Source organism: Acinonyx jubatus, chromosome A3, assembly GCF_027475565.1.
Source record: "Acinonyx jubatus isolate Ajub_Pintada_27869175 chromosome A3, VMU_Ajub_asm_v1.0, whole genome shotgun sequence".
In the NCBI taxonomy this organism is placed as follows: domain Eukaryota; kingdom Metazoa; phylum Chordata; class Mammalia; order Carnivora; family Felidae; genus Acinonyx; species Acinonyx jubatus.
This window is the reverse complement of record NC_069388.1, coordinates 133,135,060-133,153,713: the sequence shown is the minus strand read 5'-3', so window position 1 is coordinate 133,153,713 and position 18,654 is coordinate 133,135,060. Positions and strand designations below refer to the sequence as shown.

Here is an 18,654-nt window from a genome sequence, read left to right as displayed (position 1 = left end):
GTGAGTGCGGGATGCAGGGAGCAAGGGGGACCAGGTGCTGGTGGGGAATCCCAGATTCCTGGGCATCTGGAGAATGCTGGGCACAGGGAACTCGGGAGGCAGAGAATGTTTGAAGCGAGCAGGGAACTGAGGAGTTTAGATGCATGGAGTCGTCCGTGGCACTGAGCATCCAAGTGGAAAGACGACCAGTTTGGCTGTTAGGTTCTACACTTCCGAAGGGACTCTTGGGTTGGCAGAACAGGCTTGGCGACAGGTTTATCCTTTGAGCCCCGTCTGAGGGGTTTCCCCTCTAAAACACTTGTTTCAAGGCTCGACTTGTTGCCCAGAGATGAGCGTGTTGAGTGGTGCAAATAGGAGGAAAGATTGATGAGCAAGAAAATGCTGGCAGTGGGCAGGACAGGGCTCTGCTCCAGGAAGGAAAGTGAGAAGGGAACTGATAGTTGAGGGGGGGACACTCTTAGATCGTTTGCGGGGGGTGACAGAGCCTCGCGCTGCCTCAGTGATCCTCCTGGGGGCAGCCGTGCTCACAAGGCTCAGGAAGAAGGGATCCGCTAGGTCCACGGGGCAGAACTTCAGGAGACCAACCACAGGACCTTCGTCACCACTGTACTGTGAGAGAGAGCCCGTGCTTGAAACCCTCCCAATTCTTAGCCTAAGAGGAGCAGAACTGGAGCCTGGTCCAAGGACCGGCATTTTCTTTGCAAATATTAACTCAACAGACAGCGGTTGGAAGCCTCTGATGTTTCACGCTCCTTGTTCTGAGGGAGAAACCAGTCCCGCTGGAACCTCACAACCTACAGGGGCCATGGGTGCGCGAAGGGGCACGAACCTTGCGTGGAGCTGGCGAAAGTAGTGCCGGGCTTGGAAAGGCGGGGAGGAGGAGAGGGAACCTAGACAGAGGTGGGTGGTTTCACCCAAGGAGCCCGGAGGAGCCAGGCTGGAAGGATCGGGAGGGTCAGGTTTTGATGCCCTCCTGGGGGAAATTGCCCCTGTATGAAATGGGAAGCCCTGGAGGGTTTTAGATTGGGAAGTGACAGTTAAGTCCTACGCTTTAGAAAGACTTTGCGGCGCCTGGATTGGAGGGGAGGAGCCTGAGATCTGTGGGGTTTGCTGGAAAGTGGAAGGTCCTGGATGGGGAGCCGCCTGCCAGCATGCAGTGCCGAGACGCGGCCAGCAGGTGGCACTCGAGCACTGCGTTTATCGAGTTTCAGGCGGGCGTGTGCTTTGCATTCTTTTGTTACTTTGTTTTTTATTTGGGTGTTTTTGTTTTGCCTGTTAGTGGTGGATTTTTGTGTTTGCCTCCGGGCTTTCCACCCTGTACCCACCCAGCTTCCTTTCAGCTTCTCTTAGAATACTTTCTACCGCCGCATCCCGCGTGAGATAAACCGAAATAAGAAAGGACAGCAAAAAAGAGAAAGCAAGTGGTCAGTTTCAGAGGAGACAGGCTAGCATCTGGGGCAGCCGGGCGGCCCCGCGTTGCCCTCCGAGCTTGAGGCCAGGCCTCTGGGGCCACTGCCCCACCGTGGGCCTGGCGGTCGTCACTGCCAGCAACAGAGACCTCAGGCAGGGGGAGCCCAGGCTCCGGAAACGAGGGGCAGACAGGTACCTCTTCGTGCACCTGCCACACTTCCTCCTGCATCCCAGGTGGCCCCACCCATTTAAAGAGGTCCCCTTTCAAGGTGACACAGAGATCCACCTTCATCCCAGAAGTCCTTCTGTGACGTTCTGGGTTTGTCTTACTCCGTGATTTCCCCCCATAGGCTCCTTTCTTCATCGTACAAAGAGAAGGAGCTCCGGAGGCACATCCCCCTAAGTGGCCCCGATTCTGCCAGTGCCCCCCTCCCCCCATGCAGCTCCCTCCTCCTCAGTGTGGCCCCACCTGGGGCACGCCCCAACCCCCAGGGCGTGAGCGGAAAGCAAAAATGAGGCAAGGGTGCCCACCTCCCTTCCAAAGGGTTTTCTGTCACGTTTAACACTTGGAAGCCCTCTGGGCTACACATCACCTCCCCCCCTCACCGTCTCTACCCCTCACTGAGACCAGTCACACCTTGGGTGCTTCACGTCCCTCTGAGCCGCAGGTCCCTTGTGTGCGCTCCATCCGTAAAGTAGGGACAAGAGTCTGACTCCATCCAGGGGTCGGTTAATGGAAACGAACGTGTGTGACTGCGGAGGTCAGTATCACATCTCGGGATCTAACCTGACACTAGTCTGTGCGTGGATGACAAGGGGACTATCTTTCTCGTTTATCAACCGCCACACTCTACTAAGAATATGGGTCCAAAACATTTGCTCACCAGTCTTGCAGTGATGTGTTTGGGCTGCAAAGCCAACTCTTATCCCAAGTAAAAATCCTTCTTGCGTAAGGAGAAGAGTGATCCCAGGAGAGGAGTGATCCCAGCTCTTCCTCGCTCCGAGTGGCTCAGCCCAGGCTCTGGGCGGGGATTCAGGGTGTTGGCCTGTTGCCAGCCGGATGCTAGAAGGGGAAAGTGGAAGACCCAGGGTCCGCTTCTGCTTCTGGCCAGCTGCGTGGTCTCAGACAATTCACATCACGCCTCGGGACTTTTCTTCTCTTTGAAGGTGGGCTTTGCTTTCCTTGACTGTCCCCTAAGGCTGTTGGGAATATCCAGGGGAGATGGGGGCGAGAAAGCCCTCCCGGCATCACGGAGACCTTGAAATTTACCTTGAGAATCTTTTTCTTCCCTGAGTATTGCCGTGAACGTCTTCCTAGCTGCCAAGCCACTGTCTTCTTCCTCACCTTGTGTCTCAGTGTTGTACCGGCTGGCCAGGGTGCTGAGCCCATGAAATGGTCTTTACGCTCTGGAAACATCTGTCGCTTTCTTCTGAGAACACAGGCGGTTAGCACCCACGCGGGGCATCGGTGCTGTTAACTTGCCCACCGAACAGGCATCTCTCACGTGCACATTATCCATTCTTTAAAAAATCATTTTGCGTGTTCTTGCATTTTGCATAAAAAATTTTGCATTGTCTCGCAATTTCATCTAAAGCTACCTTTTTCTTTCAGTGCCATCATCATTAGAACTCTTTGTGTTACTTTTGAGACGTCCACTACGCATGCGTTTATGAGATGCAGGGAGGTTTATATATTTGTGAGATGCTTCACATCAAAGCACCGTGACATACTTCCACCTGCATCACCCAGCAGAGCAGACGGATTTTGTTCTAGAAGATACCGTCCGTCCAGTCTAAGAAGGTCCTAAGTGAAAAGTTTGTGAGCAGAAAACAGCTTGCACTCTTGCCCATTCCTATCACAACAAGAGTTTTAAGCCGAGAATTAAATTTTAATTTTACCAAAAAATTCTAGAAATTGCTTCCTTTCAGCGAATTCAAACGGAGAATTGCACTGGTAGGCCGTCCACCGTTCAGTCGCTCTTGCACTTCCAGAATAATCGCTGCTGTTCATGGTGCTCGTCTTTGAATGGCCTCTGCATTGTGCGTGCTCATGTCTATGAAATTAAATATAAATTAAACATAAAGCTTTGGAAGCGCTGGAGGGCTACGGTTTCCTTTTTCTTTTTGCCTCTTGGTTGGGTGGGTTGGGGTTTTATATTTTGTGAGCTTGGCAAAAATGATTTGGAGAATTTTCTTCCCCTTCTGTCTCTTCCTCCCTCCTTGTCCTGATTGGAAATACTGTTTTCCTCGAAGATTCATTAGAAATCTCCTGTTAATAAAGAGAGTGGGCTTGGCGCTCTTTTACGGGAATGGGGTTCATCCCCTGACTCCGTCTGTTCCATGAACTTGGGTCTACGTGGAGGGTCGTCTCCTTTCTGTGGGAGGACACGCGGGTGTGTGTTCTCTTCCAGATGCTGCGTGAACCTCCGCAAAGCACGTTCCTGCCTTTTTTTTTTTTTTTTAAACTTCCCGCTAGGCCTGCAGCCATTTCTTCACCGTCAGTTCCTACTGTTAACGGTTCATCATTTTTACTGTTACTGTTGGCTCTTTAATGTGTAAAAACCAACTCATGGGTTTATTAATTACTTCTCACACTTACTGTCTCTAAATAAACAATTTCTGCCTTCATCTTTTTAAATTCTTTTGTTCTGCTTGCCTTAGTGGTTTTTTTTTCTTATTGTTTTCTAATTTCTTGAGTTGCGTAATTAAATAACGCATTTCCATTCACGCTTGCTAATTGATATACATATTTCTGGCAGAAAAATCCCTCTGAATGCTTTTTTTTAGTCCTATGCTCTGGATTCTGGCATTTCGTGTTTCAATTTTCCTCCTGATGAGATGTTTTGCTTTTCAGTATTGAGGTTTCGGTTTACTCTTTCTTTTTTTTTAAATGCTTATTTATTTTGAGAGAGAGAGAGACAGAGCGCAATCAGGGAAGGGCAGAGAGAGAGGGGGAGACACAAAATCTGAAGCAGGCTCCAGACTCTGAGCTGTCAGCACAGAGCCTGATGCGGGGCTCGAACTCACGAACCACAAGTTCATGACCTGAGCTGAAGTCGGGCACGTAACCTACTGAGCCACCCAGGCACCCCTTGATTTACTCTTTGATCAACGTGTTGTTAAATAGAAATTTCTTAAATTTCCTTCTGGAAGGCTTTTATAATTGGTTTGACATTCCAATTTCATTTTTGTTTTGTTTTTTTTAATTTCTAAGTTTTTCTCCTATGTAGCATTTCTTTGGGTTTTTAGTGAAGTTTTCTTGTAGCCTAACAAAAGGTCCGTTTTTAAGGGCTGTTCCATGGACACTTGAAAAATTTAGCCTATCTTCTGTTTCCACAGCATATGATTAGACAGGTGAAAAATATCCATTGATTGATTGATTACGTTGGTTGGGTCTTCTGTATTGTGATGTATTCTGTCTACTTTTATCTCTTATGAAACGAGACACGTATAAAGGGCCACCACTGGAGTGTCCCCATGTGTCTATGCCCTCTTCCGTTCTTCATAAATGCTGATTCCAGGGTATTTGGAGCATAAACCTTAGGTTTGTTCTGGCTTAAGTTCAACTCCTGGCTCTATCACCTATTAAGAGTCTGGCCTTGATTGAGTTCCTTTGTTTGGCTGAGCTGCCTTGTCTGGAAGAAGGGCTGATGATTCATGTCCTGCCGAGTCTTAACCCAATTTAGGGGGAGAGCCTGTGATGTGCTAGCCCCACAGTAGATGCTGCTGTGCTTTTAACTGCGGCTGCCTGCTCATAAGCGCACCTGGCTGGCGAGCACAGTGGCTAGAGCTCGTGGTGACCTGTGCTCTCCGGCGCAATTCTAATGGGTTCGCGACTTCCTTGGAAGTTGTTTGTGTTTGTGTTGGTCCTTCCACTGCAGGCACCACTACTGTCACTCGAGCTACTGAAATCGCGTTACCCCTCTCCCGGTGGCTGCTCGGGACCCCCATCATTCCCGTTACTGCGTCTGCTGTGGTTCTTGGTGATGCTGCAGTGACTCTACTGGCTGCTCCTTGTACCGCGACGGCGTCTCCCAGGGCAGCTGCTTCTCTTGCCGCTGCTACTGCGTAATCATTGGCGCGTTGGTACTGTTTTTTAGATTTATTTCGAGAGAGAGAGAGAGAACATGAGCAGGGGGAGGGGCAGAGAGAGAGAGGGAGGGAGGGAGGGAGGGAGAATCCTAGGCAGGCTCTGCACCGCGAGCGCAGAGCCTGACGCAGGACTTGATTTCACGAACCGTGAGCCGATGGCCCGCGCCAAAATCAAGAGTCGAGCGCTCAATCGACTGAGCCACCCAGGCGCCCTGATGCATTGCAATGACTTATGAGCCTCTTAGTATAAAAGGAGGTGGGACTGGATGCTGAGGGTCAAGGCATCCTTCCGGCTCTTCCACGTACCCGCCTTCCTCACCTCACAGACATCCTCACAGAGGATGTCACCGCCTGCAAGGCGCCCCCGCAGACTTGCCGCGACAAGTGAATGAGATAGCATCTCTGGAGGGTCTGCGAAGCTTGGGGGTGGTAGAGGTGGCCTCAGAGATTATGAAGCCTCGGCTTCTCCCTTGCTTTGCTTAGAGAGAGACAGGGAGCGACAGAGAGACAGAGGGAGAGCGGAGGTTAACGTGAGCCAAAGATACAGGACCGAGCGCCTCAATTCCCGTGTCTGGTTCCAAATGAAATACCACTCGTGCAGGGAGAGGATCGTGCGGGGCTGGCAGTTCTGGAGGCCAGTCGATTCTGCGCCATTCCTGGAGGAAGAGAGTAGGTAGGTGGAGGCCACAATGTGTCACTCTGTCCTGGGGGTATTGAGTCTCCAGTTTCCAGTATTATGGCCAAGCTAAAGCTATGGACCCGTAGATACAATTATCTACTTTAGGTTTCAAGATTTGTTATCTCCTAAGTGAGACCAAGGAGATGGCTTTTGCAAAGGTTTCCGGGGCGGCGGGGGGGGGGGGGGGCGTATACCAGAATGCGACGTCTACAGGAAGGAACCCAGTGTGGTTTTCATTAGGACTTTAAGGTCTGAAGTCACTATTGCTTTCCCAAGGAAAGATGCGGTTAGAGTCTCTTTCCCCCTTCCAGATTGCAGGACCTCGTGGCCCCGTGTCCATCCGCCGTAGCTCACTGGGGGCCAGAGGTGACTTCAGAAGGGAGTAGGGCCTCCGATGCTGGCCTCCGCTCCTGTTCACAGGGCTGCCTCCTCTGAGTTTCCACGCCTGGCTAAATGCGATCACGCCAAGGTGTATGCAACCGTGAAGGCACGTATTACATGCTCAGTGGATGTTGTTATAACAAAGATCATCATCTCTTCTCTGCAGGGAACGTGGCTATAAAAGGGGGTGACCACGTGCCTGCGTGTTTTAGGCACTTGGGGAACGTTACTCTTTTCTCTTAGATGTTCTGTCGCGACAGACAAGGATTGAGCATGAGAGTAGAAGGTGACGTTTGCAGGGCTGACAAGAAGCGACCAGAACCTTAGAATTTTGGAGGAGTAATGAGGAGACAGAGGTGGGCAGCTCTCAGTTAGGTGTCCACACATGTGTGCGTGTGCATGAACCACTCACGCACAACACGGAGGCTGTGATGTTGAATGTGACGTGATGTTGAATGTGCCAGGAGTTGGCTCAGATATGAGGCATGCTGGAGAGGCCATGCCCTCACTCAGATGCAGGCGCTGACCCAGAGGCTGGGCCTGGACAGAGGTGCCTCACCTGAGGGGTCCAGTAGGTGACTCTTCTTCATACATGGAAGTGATGGAAGGCAGTGCATTTCAGAGAAGCCCAATGGATTTCTCTAGGTTCCCGACAGTTGGAGGGAGGGTTCCCCCACTGGGGTAGGAGGCAAGGGGAGCTGAGAGCTGAATGATGAAGCAGCAGGTGGGGGAACTGCCCTGAAGAGTTTCCCAGCTCAGGCATGTATTGCCAAAACCAGGTTTTCATCAGAAGCCTGAGCATCTTACAGGGTTGGGAGTCACTACCTTGTGACCGGTGCGGACAGAGCTGGGAGGCCACACCCACCTTTGTCAGGGAAGGAGCCTCCCTGCTCCGTGTCTGGGGAGACAGACTGCTGGAAAACCTTGTTGGGTCGGGGCACCCGGGCTATTCAGTCGCCCTGTGCAGAGGGACAAGTCTCAGCTGTGGTTGGGATGGCTTGGGCACCTTTGTCCCAGCCAGGGACTCTCCAGGTCAGTAAGGGCGTCTCCGGATGACTGGCCAAGAAAGCAAGTGCTAGCGGGTGAGGGGTCCACTGCGAACTGAGACCAAATGCAAAGGGGTCTGATGAGGTGACAGATAAGGGATGCTTTATTGTGGCTTTTATGATCATTGGTCATTTACAAGTCTTCCCCGGGGCTCACCTGCCTTGAAACATAGTATTTCTACAACACAGGCATCTACGAGTTGGCTTTTCAGCTGTCGTAATATTTGATCATTAAATTCCACAGATGAGGAACTCGACCTTTGAGATAAGTAATTTGCCCAGGTTTACGCAGCATGAGAGGTGGAAAAAGTGACCGGCCTCAGAGCTGGTGCTTTATTTCTTGGCCTGAGTGTCCTAAACTCATCTGGGTTGGTTGGTTCCCTCCTGAAGGTCATTTATGGCGATGTGTGCATTCAACCGTTGCCTGCAGGCAGCCTCTGGTGCTGTGTGGGTGTGTGCTTGTGAGTAGGGGATGTTCACCCGAGCCTGCATCAGATTCCATCTAAGCCAACCAGGGGCCCTTCCCACCGGGTGTCACCAAACACCCAGCAAGGCCATTTGGCTGTTTTATAGCACACGTGAGTGAGGCCGGGCTGGGTTCTGTCGTATGATGAGGCATAATTCCCTCTCGGGAAGCCCCGGAAACGTCTGTTTCTCTTCAGCCTATTTAAAGGTTTTGCTTTATGAGATATTGGTTAATGATCACAAAGTAATAATCATTTGCCATTAAAAACAGGTGCTCGTCCCTGCACTTGACGCTGGTGTCTGGGGCCAGTGGGAGAAGAGCTGAGTCCGTACACAGTGCATAGGCGTTGGTGGAAGAAGGCTGCAAGCCCCAAGTGGACAGAGCATCCAGCTGAGGCCCCCTGAGCTTGCGCTTGGTGCTATCTTACTACCACCAGTCCCATTGGCTCAAGACCTTATCATTTCCTTGGGTGGGGGCGGCTCTTCCCAGCCCTGTGGACGCCCTGTCCAAATACAGGAAGGGCCCCGCACGCTGGAGTTAGTCTGGTGGGCCTGCACTGTTGCCCTGATCTTCCTTAGAAAAATACAATTGACTGCCTAGAAAAACGCCCAAAAACAGATCCCAAGAAAACTGGTGACTGCTCACTGTGCATGCCTGTTTCTCCAGGAGCGGTAAACCCAACTTTACTCGAGCAAGGCACTGGGAGGAGACGTGTAGCTAGACTGCAGCCACGAGCAGCACCACCACCAAGCTCTTGGGCTCCGGAACGCAATTTTGTGCTACAGGGCCTTCTCAATGCCTGTAACGTTGCCCCAGCGATGCTACAGCTGTTGGCCGTGAGGGCCACTAGTTGGCCTCTTTGTGTTGGGGTCCACGTCAGAGATTTTATAGGAAGCATGGGACAGAAATGTAAGAAGCCATGATTCTTTATCTGCTTAACCAAAGTTCAGTTTGGTTCCCTCAGCGTGTCCAGAAGCAAAAGTACGAAACAAGGCTTCTCCTTCCCCTGGATTGCGCCTTGGAACCTGGGAGCCTGGGAGCCCACCCACACCAAGGTCATATCTGAATTAAGTCAGAACCCTTGGGGCTGAGACGTAGGCAGCAGTGGTTTCTCTTGGGCTCTTGATCGCATGGATGTGCAGCCTCTCTTGAGAACCACTAGTGGGCCCGGGCTTAGAGAAGACAACAGGTGTGTTTGTTGTATTAGAGAAACCAATCTTACTCCATTCTGAAACAGCCAAGTTATTTATTTTTCAATAGCTCCGTCTGGCTCTAGAGTGTTATTTTTGGATCCTCAACATTCAGCAGTCAATAAAAATGCCTTGAACTTGAGGGCTACAGAGCACTCTGTGATGTTCCATTTCAGATACTTGCTCTCCATTTATTCAATAATGACTGCCCGGGTTTCACTTAGCGCTAGGCGTTGTGCTGGACACAAAGATACAGCCGACCTCTGCGTGAGAAGTCATAATCCAGTGCGCGAGAGAAACACGTAAGCCAACGACTCCAGTCCGGTGTCAGTGAAGGGAAACCCACTTTATAGCAAGGGTCTCAGTGAAGACAGGGTCCATCCCGGTGCTATCAGATGTATGCAGATCCCCAGATTCCAACGATAACAGCTGCTTAGGGCAAGACCACTGGTCGGCTCTGCTCGTTCTCACCAAACATTAGAGCACCGCCTCTGTACTTGGGCTTTAAGACATGTTTCACAGCACCTTCTGTTGGAAACTTCACGCACCTGGCCCAGGGCCACACTCTGCATTTAAATGAAAGTCCACAGCTCTGGGTGGTAGGTCACTATAAATGTATTTCACTAATCGGACATGTTGGGTTTTTAGTTATTTTTCCCTTCCTGGCTACCAGCCTCTCTCAGGGGGCTGCTTTAGGTGAAGACACTCGTCTTCCATGCCCACACTATAGAGCTCCAGACTCATTCCAGCCTCCTGTTGTTTGAAGGGGCGGGGTTGGTGCAAGGTACTAACTCAAGACCAGGTCCCTGGAAGAACATTAGCTGAATGAGCTGGGCTGCAGACCCAACCACCCCCACCCCCCCCAGCCCCCCCACCCCCCCACCCCCCCACCCCCCCACCCCCCCACCCCCCCCCCGCCCCCACAGGTGTGTGGGCGGGGCCTTTCCCACCGCCCGGTAGACTCCAGCTCCCGCCAGCCGATGCATAGCAACTGGGAAGATTTTCTCCCACCAAAATACACCGCTAATCCTTGCTGCCTCCTCACACTCCATATCTACTTCCCCAAATCCACATATTTGTGCAACAATTTCCAAGCCTCGGGTCCTGCAAAACTCCTTTGCACATCAGACGTTTAAGTCTGTTCATTTATCCCAGTGAGTTTGTCTCTTCCTTTGACATTCTCTTGGTGAACAGGGGACTCGGGGGGAGGCTTTAGTCATGACTCCTGCCCACAGGTCCATATCAGGGACTGTATCACTTATGCTGTATGTTGGGCACATCATTATTTTATGTAAATTAAGAGGTTACGTAAAGAGTAAGGGTACTTATTGGGAGACTGAGTTCTACTTCCTGCTCTCCCTCAAAGGTATTGCCTGAGCTGGGGTGGGCTGTTTGGAATCCCAAGGCCTTGATTTGCTCCCGTATAAGATGAGAGGCTGGGGCTTTGTCCCAGTCCTAATTTGAGCTTTTGGTGTGAGACCATAAAAAAAGAAGGAAAAAAAAAATCTAAGTCTCAGTTAAAGACAACTGAAACACCAGCAATTCAATGGCTTATCCAGAAAGCTTGTAAGGGAGTTTTGGATCACTCTAGATCTTTTTTTTTTTAAAAACAGCCCTCTGCCCCAAGTGATAAGCATCTCTTGACCAGTCAGTCCATCTGGGCATGACACTCAAAGCTTCTTACCCTTTTATCTCCCAAATATCCCGTGGCGAGTCAGTGTAGAAGTCTGTGTCACAAGTGCAGTTCCCAGTGGGTGCACACTCTATGTGACGGCTGTCTTCCTGCCTTTCGCAGACCCGATGGTGGGAAACTCCAAGGCCGGACATTCCTAACGGCCTCTGCACACAGCGCTGCCTTCTGTGCCCAGCATGTCCGCTTCCCGACAGTTGTAGGTGACAGACACCTGCACCAGTGGAGTGGCTAGGGAACGTCGCTAGGTGTGTGTGTGCTTTAAGGAAGAAAAAAAAAAAGGAAGCAGAGGAGTTGGGCTTTTTCTCTTTAGCTTTTGTGGCTGGCTGCTTCCTGCTTCATAAATCTGGGGTGGGAGGCGGGGGAGTTGGCGAGCCGCGCCCCGCGTCCCCAGCCTGTGGGAGGGGGGTCAGGGCGGCACCTCTCTGACCAGCTGCCCGGTCCATCTGCAGCTGGGATCCGCTCCGTGATCTACGGCCACAGCGCTGCGCAGGGGGCCTTTAGTGCTGCTTCATGGCAGCTGGTGTGAATGGGAGTGGAAAAATAAACCCTTTTCTTCCCCAACATCAGGAAAAAATGCTCCCAAAGACACACACACACACACACACACACACACACACACACACACACACACACACCTCCACTCTTCCTGGTTGCAGTTCTCAGCCTGTGATCTGAGCCCCTGGGTTGGGGTTTTTACTTTTGAAGGTCTGTTTTTGCTTGGAAGCAGATTGAACCCCCAGTGATGTATCAAGGTCATTGGCATCCAAGTTTCCAGCCTCCAAGGGAGCTAGGAGGAAAAACCCAGGAAAAAGGACTGGTCTTGAATTAAGAGGAAAAACATGTCCATTTCCATTCCCGTTGGATTTTAATTTCAAAACACATACCATAAAATGACAGATTGCAAGAAGCTATTTTCCAAGCCAGTGGAAACTCTGTGTGTTTTACTGGGCTAGCTTGGTAATGCAGGGGGCTGAATATGGACCGTGGGTCTGTGTGCTTTTAACTCCGCGCCCGTGCCCACACCCAGTACCCAGCAGTCCCCGGAATCTTGTGCAAATGCCCCTTCGTTCAAATGGGCTCTACTCCTCTCTGAAAGTACCCTGCCTCAGTTAGCACAGGATTGTGATAGGAACTGAGTGAAAGAACACGCATGCGTTTTTTTCTTCCACTTGGCAGGTATTTTTAATAGTTGCTAATAAATCCAAGCACTCTTTAGTCTTTGGTTAAGAAAAACCCAAAGGCCTGGGGCACCTGGGTAGCTCAGTCGGTTAAGCGTCTGACTTTGGCTTAGGTCATGATCTCTCGATTCCTGAGTTCGAGCCCCATATCGGGTTCTCTGCTGTCAGTGCAGAGTCTGGAGCCTGCTTCCCATTCCGTGTCTCCCTCTCTCTCTGCCCCTTGCCCACTTCTGCTTTGTCTCTCTTCCTCTCTCAAAACTTAATAAACATTAAACATTAAAAAAAAAAAAAGAAAAAAAGAAAAACCCAAAGCCCTGAAAGGGCTCAGAGCCCACAGAGGGAAATGGAACTAAGTGCATTAGAGTAGTGGGTGTTAGGGCAGGTATTTTCAGAGGACCCTGTGGGGTGCAAAGGAGGAAGTTACCAAGCCTGCCACTGGGGAGAGGCGTCAGCAAAGGAGTGGGGCATTATGGTTAGAATTGCCAATTCACACGGCCCAGAGTACAAGCCACCATCTTCAGGAAGCCCCTTCTGTCATTTCAGCCTAAAGTGATTTTTGCTTCTTCTGGGCTCCGATAGTTTAGTTTCTAGAACTTGTTTTTACTAGTTCCGAACGGATATCTAATTTCTAGCCCTAGACATCACGGGGGGCAAGGACGGTGATGATACACCTTGTATTCCTACTCATACTTGGCAGGATACATAGATAGCACGTGTTTCTTCTTTGCCTTGAATAGAGAGCTGGGCAGGAGTCAGCCTCGCTCAAGTTCATGCTAAGATCTGTGCGCCTTTGGCCTTCATTCCGTGCCAGGCCCTGGCCGGGTCAGGTCCAGTGTGGACAGATCGGAGGTGGGGGGTGAGTTCGTTGCCTGCAAAGCATCCTCAGGAAAGCTGGCCTCCTGATGAAGTTAGTATCTGTAAAGGTCCTTTATCCTACTGCTGTGATGTGGGGGAAGGTTAGCACTAGTTGAAAGAGAGCGTGCTAACAGGAATCAAGAGAACAAGGTCGGTCTAAAGAGAGCTACAGTTGAGGAAACCTGGATTGGCGTGATAAAATATACCGTATTAGAAAGGTCACGGTCCATGGGCTTCCTTATTCTGCCACTGTGGATATGTGACCCGGTGTCTCTAAGCTTTGCTTTCTTCATCTTTAATTGGCACTTGTGAACTACATTTTAATAGTGAGGAATTAATGATATATGTACACACATGCACACACACACACACACACATGCATATATGTATATATACACATGAGAATGCTTCACAAATTACTGTCATATAGAGATAAAAAACTGGATTAGGACTCACATAAAGACAATTATGGAAAGGGAGCCCATGCATTTCTCTTTAAAATCACAGTAACAAATGTGTATGGTTTAGAAAATTCAGAGTAATAAAAGCTTAAGGAAAACCTGTAGACCCTATGACGCTCTTCCTTAGGCCCCAGTCTGCTGCTTCAAACCCCTTGCTGTTTCTTCTGGTGTAGAACTTCAGATTTCTAATAATACATACTTACTCTATTTTTAAAAAAAAAATTAAGCATATCCTCTGTTGACTTACACTGTGGAAGGTGAGGGTTCTTATAGCACACCACGTGTTCACTGCACCTATATTTTATTAAAATTGATTTTTTTCTATCCACCTGCTGATAATTCTTTCTGAAAAGGTATTTAAAGTGCCACTAAATACCATCCAATACTTAGGATATATATTGGTCCCATTGCGTTATTGCTTTTAAGACATCCTGAGACCTCCCATCCTCAGGCTCCAACACGGACTGTTCCATGGTGAGCCTGTGGTTCAGCTGTCACCATGGCACTTGCCTTCACAAGTTTCTGGGAAACCCACTTTTTGCCACACCTCATTTGGTTTGCCTTCTTTCTAAACTTCATGACTTTCTCTTTTCTTGGAAATTTCCTTTTTCACTTGTTGGAGCACATTCTCCAGTAGCTTTCTGAGAAAAAAAAAATGTGCATAAGATGTTAATCTGGTGGGAGACGGCATGTAAAAATACAATTATTTGGAGCGAAGATTTTGTTTTGGTTAAACAGTACTAGATCAGAAATTATGTTAATCTCTGAACATTGGATTCTGCAGATAATTATTTCATTGAGTTGTAGCAATTGTTGTTATGAATCCCATCCGAGTCCTTATCTTTAAAGATGTGTTTCTTAGCCCTGAAGCTTTAACTCTCTTTTTTCCTTATGCTTGGTATTCTGAAAGTTTGCCATGATGTTTCTTGCTACAGGTATTTTATTCGTTTATTTATTTAGTGGGTCACTTTATTAGTTTCTTGTGGCCACAACAATCACCACTAACTGGGTGGCTGGAAACAAAACAAATGTACCCTCTCAAGTTCCAGGAGCTGATAGTTTGAAATCGGTTTCCCTGGGCTGGGATCGAGATGTTGGCAGGGCCAACATCCTGCCTGCAGAGGGTCTAGGAGAGAACTTTCTCCCTGCCTCTTCCAGTTTCTGGTGGCTGCTAGTGCTTCTTGGCTTGAGGCTGCACTACTCCCTCTCTGCCTCTGTGGCCGCAGTGCCTTCTCTCCTGCATGTGTCAAATCTCCTCTGCCTCTCTCTTATAGATATACAAATGGTTGCGTTTAGAGCCCACTTGGATAATCCAGGATACTCCCCCCCAGGTCAAGACCCTTAACTTAATAACATTTTCAAAGACATTCACAGGATTTAGGGGTTAGGGCATACACATTGTCTGGGGGCTGTTATCCAGCTGGCCATGGTCACTCAGTAGGAACTAAAGTCCTTTGGTTGGTCCGTCCTTCCTTCCTTCCTTCCTTCCTTCCTTCCTTCCTTCCTTCCTCTCTTTCTTTCTTAATTAAAGTATATTTGACATGTTACATTGGTTTTAGGTGTACAACATAGTGATTTAACAAGTCTACATTTATGCTGTGCTCACCACAATGCATCTGTCACCATACAATTCTATTACAGTACCATTGACCATATTCTCTATGCTGTGCCTTTCATCTCCGTGACTTATTCCTTCCATAACTGGAAGCCTGTACCTCCCACTCACCTTCAGCCATTTTGTCCATCCCCCAACCCCCTCCCCTCTGGCAACCACCAGTTCGTTCTCTGTATTTTTCAGTCTGTTTCTGCTTTGTTAGTTTACCTGTTTGTTTAGATTTCACATACAAGTGAAATCATATGCTGCTTGTCTTTCTCTGTCTGGCTTATTTCACTTAGGATAGTACCCTCTGGGTCCTTCCATGTTGTCACAGATGGTTAGATCTCATTCTTTTTTATGGTTGAGTAATATTCCATTGTCTATATAAACCACATCTTCTTTATCCATTCATCTGTTGATGGACACTTAGGTTGCTTCCACATTTTGCTATTGTGGATAATACTGCAATGAACATAGGGGTGCATATTGCCTTTGGAGTTAGCGCTTTCATTTTCTTTGGGTAAATACCCAGTAGAGGAATTACTGGATTGTATAGTTTTCCTATTTTTAATATTTTGAGCAAACCCCATACTGTTTTCCACCATGGCTGGGCCAGTTTTCATTCCCACCAACAGTGCACGAGGATTCTTTTTTTTCCACATGCTCATCAACATATGTTATTTCTTGGCTTTTTAATACTAGCCACTCTGACAGGCATAAGTGATATCTCATGGTCATTTTGATTTGCATCTCCCTGATGATGAGTGATATTGAGCATATTTTTGTTTGTCTGTTGGCCATTGAAGTCCTTTCATTCCAAGACATTTTCTTTCATTATTTATTTAACTATTCTTCCCTTCCATTTATTCCATGCTTTCTGGGACTCCTGTGATTGAGACCTTTGATTTCCCTGATGAACCCTCTTAATGTCTTACATCCTATTTTCCATTTCCTATCATTTTTATTCTAGTTTCCAAGAGATTTTCTAAAATGTAGCTTCTGGCCCTTTAGCGTGTTTTTAATTTTACAGATTTTAGTTTTAATATCTAAGAATTCTATTGTTCTCTGATTGTTCATACTTAACAGCATTCTGCCCATGGTTTGTTGATGTAATGTCTTATCTCTCTGAAGACTTTAATTAAATATATTTTTAAAGTTTCCTTCTCAATGCAGTGCCTCAGTTTCCCTCCTTTTTCTTGTTCTTCAGCTTTGATTTGTCTTTCCTGCTAGAGGCTTTCCTTGGATCTCTACTGTTCTTGGTTTTTAGCTTGGATGCAAGAGTCAAGTACATAAAAGGTGATGGGAAGGGGTGTGTGTGTGTGTGTGTGTGTGTGTGTGTGTGTGTGTGGCTTAGGGATTGGTAAGCTTCACTTAGGGTGATTGGTGTTTGGGATGGATGTGGCTGTATACCTGTCTGTTCTCTCAGGCTCCCCCATTCTCCACAGATCTATTCTCTATCTCTTGCTCAGGGTGTGCTGCGAGCCAAGGAGAGGAAGTTCGGAGGACATCCCCTTCATTATGGTGGCTTCGTTCCCTCTGTCTTCAGCCTCATACTTTACCTTCTGTCCCTTTTTCACTCCTGTCTGGAGACTCCGGTTGGGTTTCTCCCTGAAACACACACCCAGTGTCCCACCCAGATGGTGGGTGTTGCTGCCTCACTGCCCCGGGGTGGGGAGGCATCTGGTCTAGCTCTTTGTATGGGCATCTAACCGATTCTACTGTTTTAGCCTCTCTTCTTACTCCTGCTTCTAGAAGTAAGTGGAACCTTCATTTCCTGAGATTTCCTGTGGCCTGTGTATTAATAAGCGATTGACTTTTAAATACAATGATTTAATTTTTTTGTTTGGATAAACAAACATTGTCCCAGTTAGCATGTGAAGCATGATCTGGGAAATGTGAATGCTTTGATGTGGTAAATTACCCATGGAGGAGACATGTAGGGGATTATTAAAAACTGAGTTGAGAAAGGTCAGGAAAAGCTGATCAAAAAATCCCTGTATGCTGGACCTTTGAGGTTGAATTCATTTTGTGGGCTGTGAGGCACCTACAAAGGGTTTGAAACACAGAAGCAATATGTCTAGCAGCGAGTTCAAAAAGGCACGCTCACCAAATCCTTGTCTCTCTTCAATGATTTCTGTGGCTTTTTTCTCTTGTATTCTCCTTTTCTTCTTTCATGGTCTTTCTGATAATAAACACTTTCATTGTAAATATCCCAAGTGGATTTCCTTTCTTTGGGTTTGACATATCTAAGTATCAAGTCATCCTATAACTAATTAACTATTCTTGCCTTTTCTTTTTCTTTCTTCCTTTCTTTTCCTTCCTTCCTTCCTTCTCTTCTTTCTCTTTCTTTCTTTCTTTCTTTCTTTCTTTCTTTCTTTCTTTCTTTCTTTCTTGTTTTTATTGTTGTTGTTACAAGCACAAATAGTTTGATTTGTTTGAGGAAGACTTTTTAATTATTATTAAAATAAACAGTTCACACCAGTAAAAAGAAGTCAGTGCTTACAACAGCTGAAAATGGATAGACATAGAGATTTGGAACATCTTTGATAACTGAACAGGAGGGCAGCTTCAAGACTTGTGACTAAAGGTTGTCCAAGATTCCCATATTTTAAAGATTTGCAGGCAAGCTCAAAACCTGCTTAAAATAAGGAACTCGGGTCTCAAATGCCGCCTTGCACTTGTCCTGCATATGGATAGTGCTTATTTTGTAAATGTCATCCCAGGGAAGGTCAGAGCCACCCACCTGGTCCTCATCTTTACCAGCTGTAAAAAGAGAAAGCTGTAGAGAGGGAGCTTCCAAAAAACTTACATCTCTGGCCATGTACAAAAAACTAGGAAAGAAGCCAAATGTGCTGAATACCTACTATGTGCAGGTCACTGTGCTGGGCACGTCCTCCCCCATTTATCGTACTTCCTGGAGCTGTAACGAGACACAGGTGGTTTTATGACTGTCTTCAGATGGCAAAACGGGCTTTGAGGTCAACAGGTCCAGGTCACAACGATGCCTCGGGGGAGAGAGCAGTCTGCGCCCAGGGCTGTCTGGGGTCTCACAGCTGCCTTTTCAGGTTTCAAGAGAGTCAGACTGAATCATATGGTTTCTTCTCGTCACACACTGCCGAGAGAACGAACTCCAAATGCTACTGTGTGTTTGAAGGAGAAGCAGGGCTCTTTCGCGCCTCCTTGTCAGCGGTGACAGTCCGCCTTCCTCCAGTGTGGTGCAGAGGGTCAATTTAAATCCTCCGAAGTGCCAAGCGCCCCATCTGCTTCTCCATCTGAAATGGGAATATTTTGCTCTTTTTTTTTTTTTTTAATCGCGATTTGGTCTTTCAGTGTTTTGTGCTGCAGCCTTCAGCCCACATGCCAATAATGAGGAAACTGTATTAAGTGATAAGGGGGAAATCAGTGAAATTAAAATGAGCGAGAGAGGAAGATTGGCAATGGGAACTACAAAAAATGAAGTCTTGCTGTGATATCCCATCCAGGTGTGATGGGGAACGACAGTGTGTCCCTAAGAGATTCCAGCAGTGCTGACAAAGCCCCCCACGGCTGGAGTAGGGGGGTCAAGACGGCCCCAGAAGGTGTGCTAGAAACACCTTGAAGAGCCTG

General features: G+C 48.0%; 1 protein-coding gene across 5 annotated transcripts in view; it reads left to right on the top strand.

The window, feature by feature from the left end:
- The window catches only part of RNF144A (ring finger protein 144A), a 364,490-nt gene that overhangs the window by 153,657 nt on the left and 192,179 nt on the right, over window positions 1-18,654 (top strand). Inside the window, exon 10 of one of the 5 annotated variants that reach the window (XR_008289713.1) lies at window positions 8,345-8,769. The exons of 3 other annotated variants lie outside the window; for them this stretch is intronic. Coding sequence is in view for 1 of the 2 variants with exons in the window: in XM_053201270.1 (XP_053057245.1) it covers window positions 8,345-8,398 (54 nt within the window). In the remaining variant the exon portion in view is untranslated. Of the gene's footprint in view, window positions 1-8,344; window positions 8,770-18,654 lie in introns of those variants that run through there. One more of the 5 variants, XM_053201270.1, reaches the window with a different exon arrangement.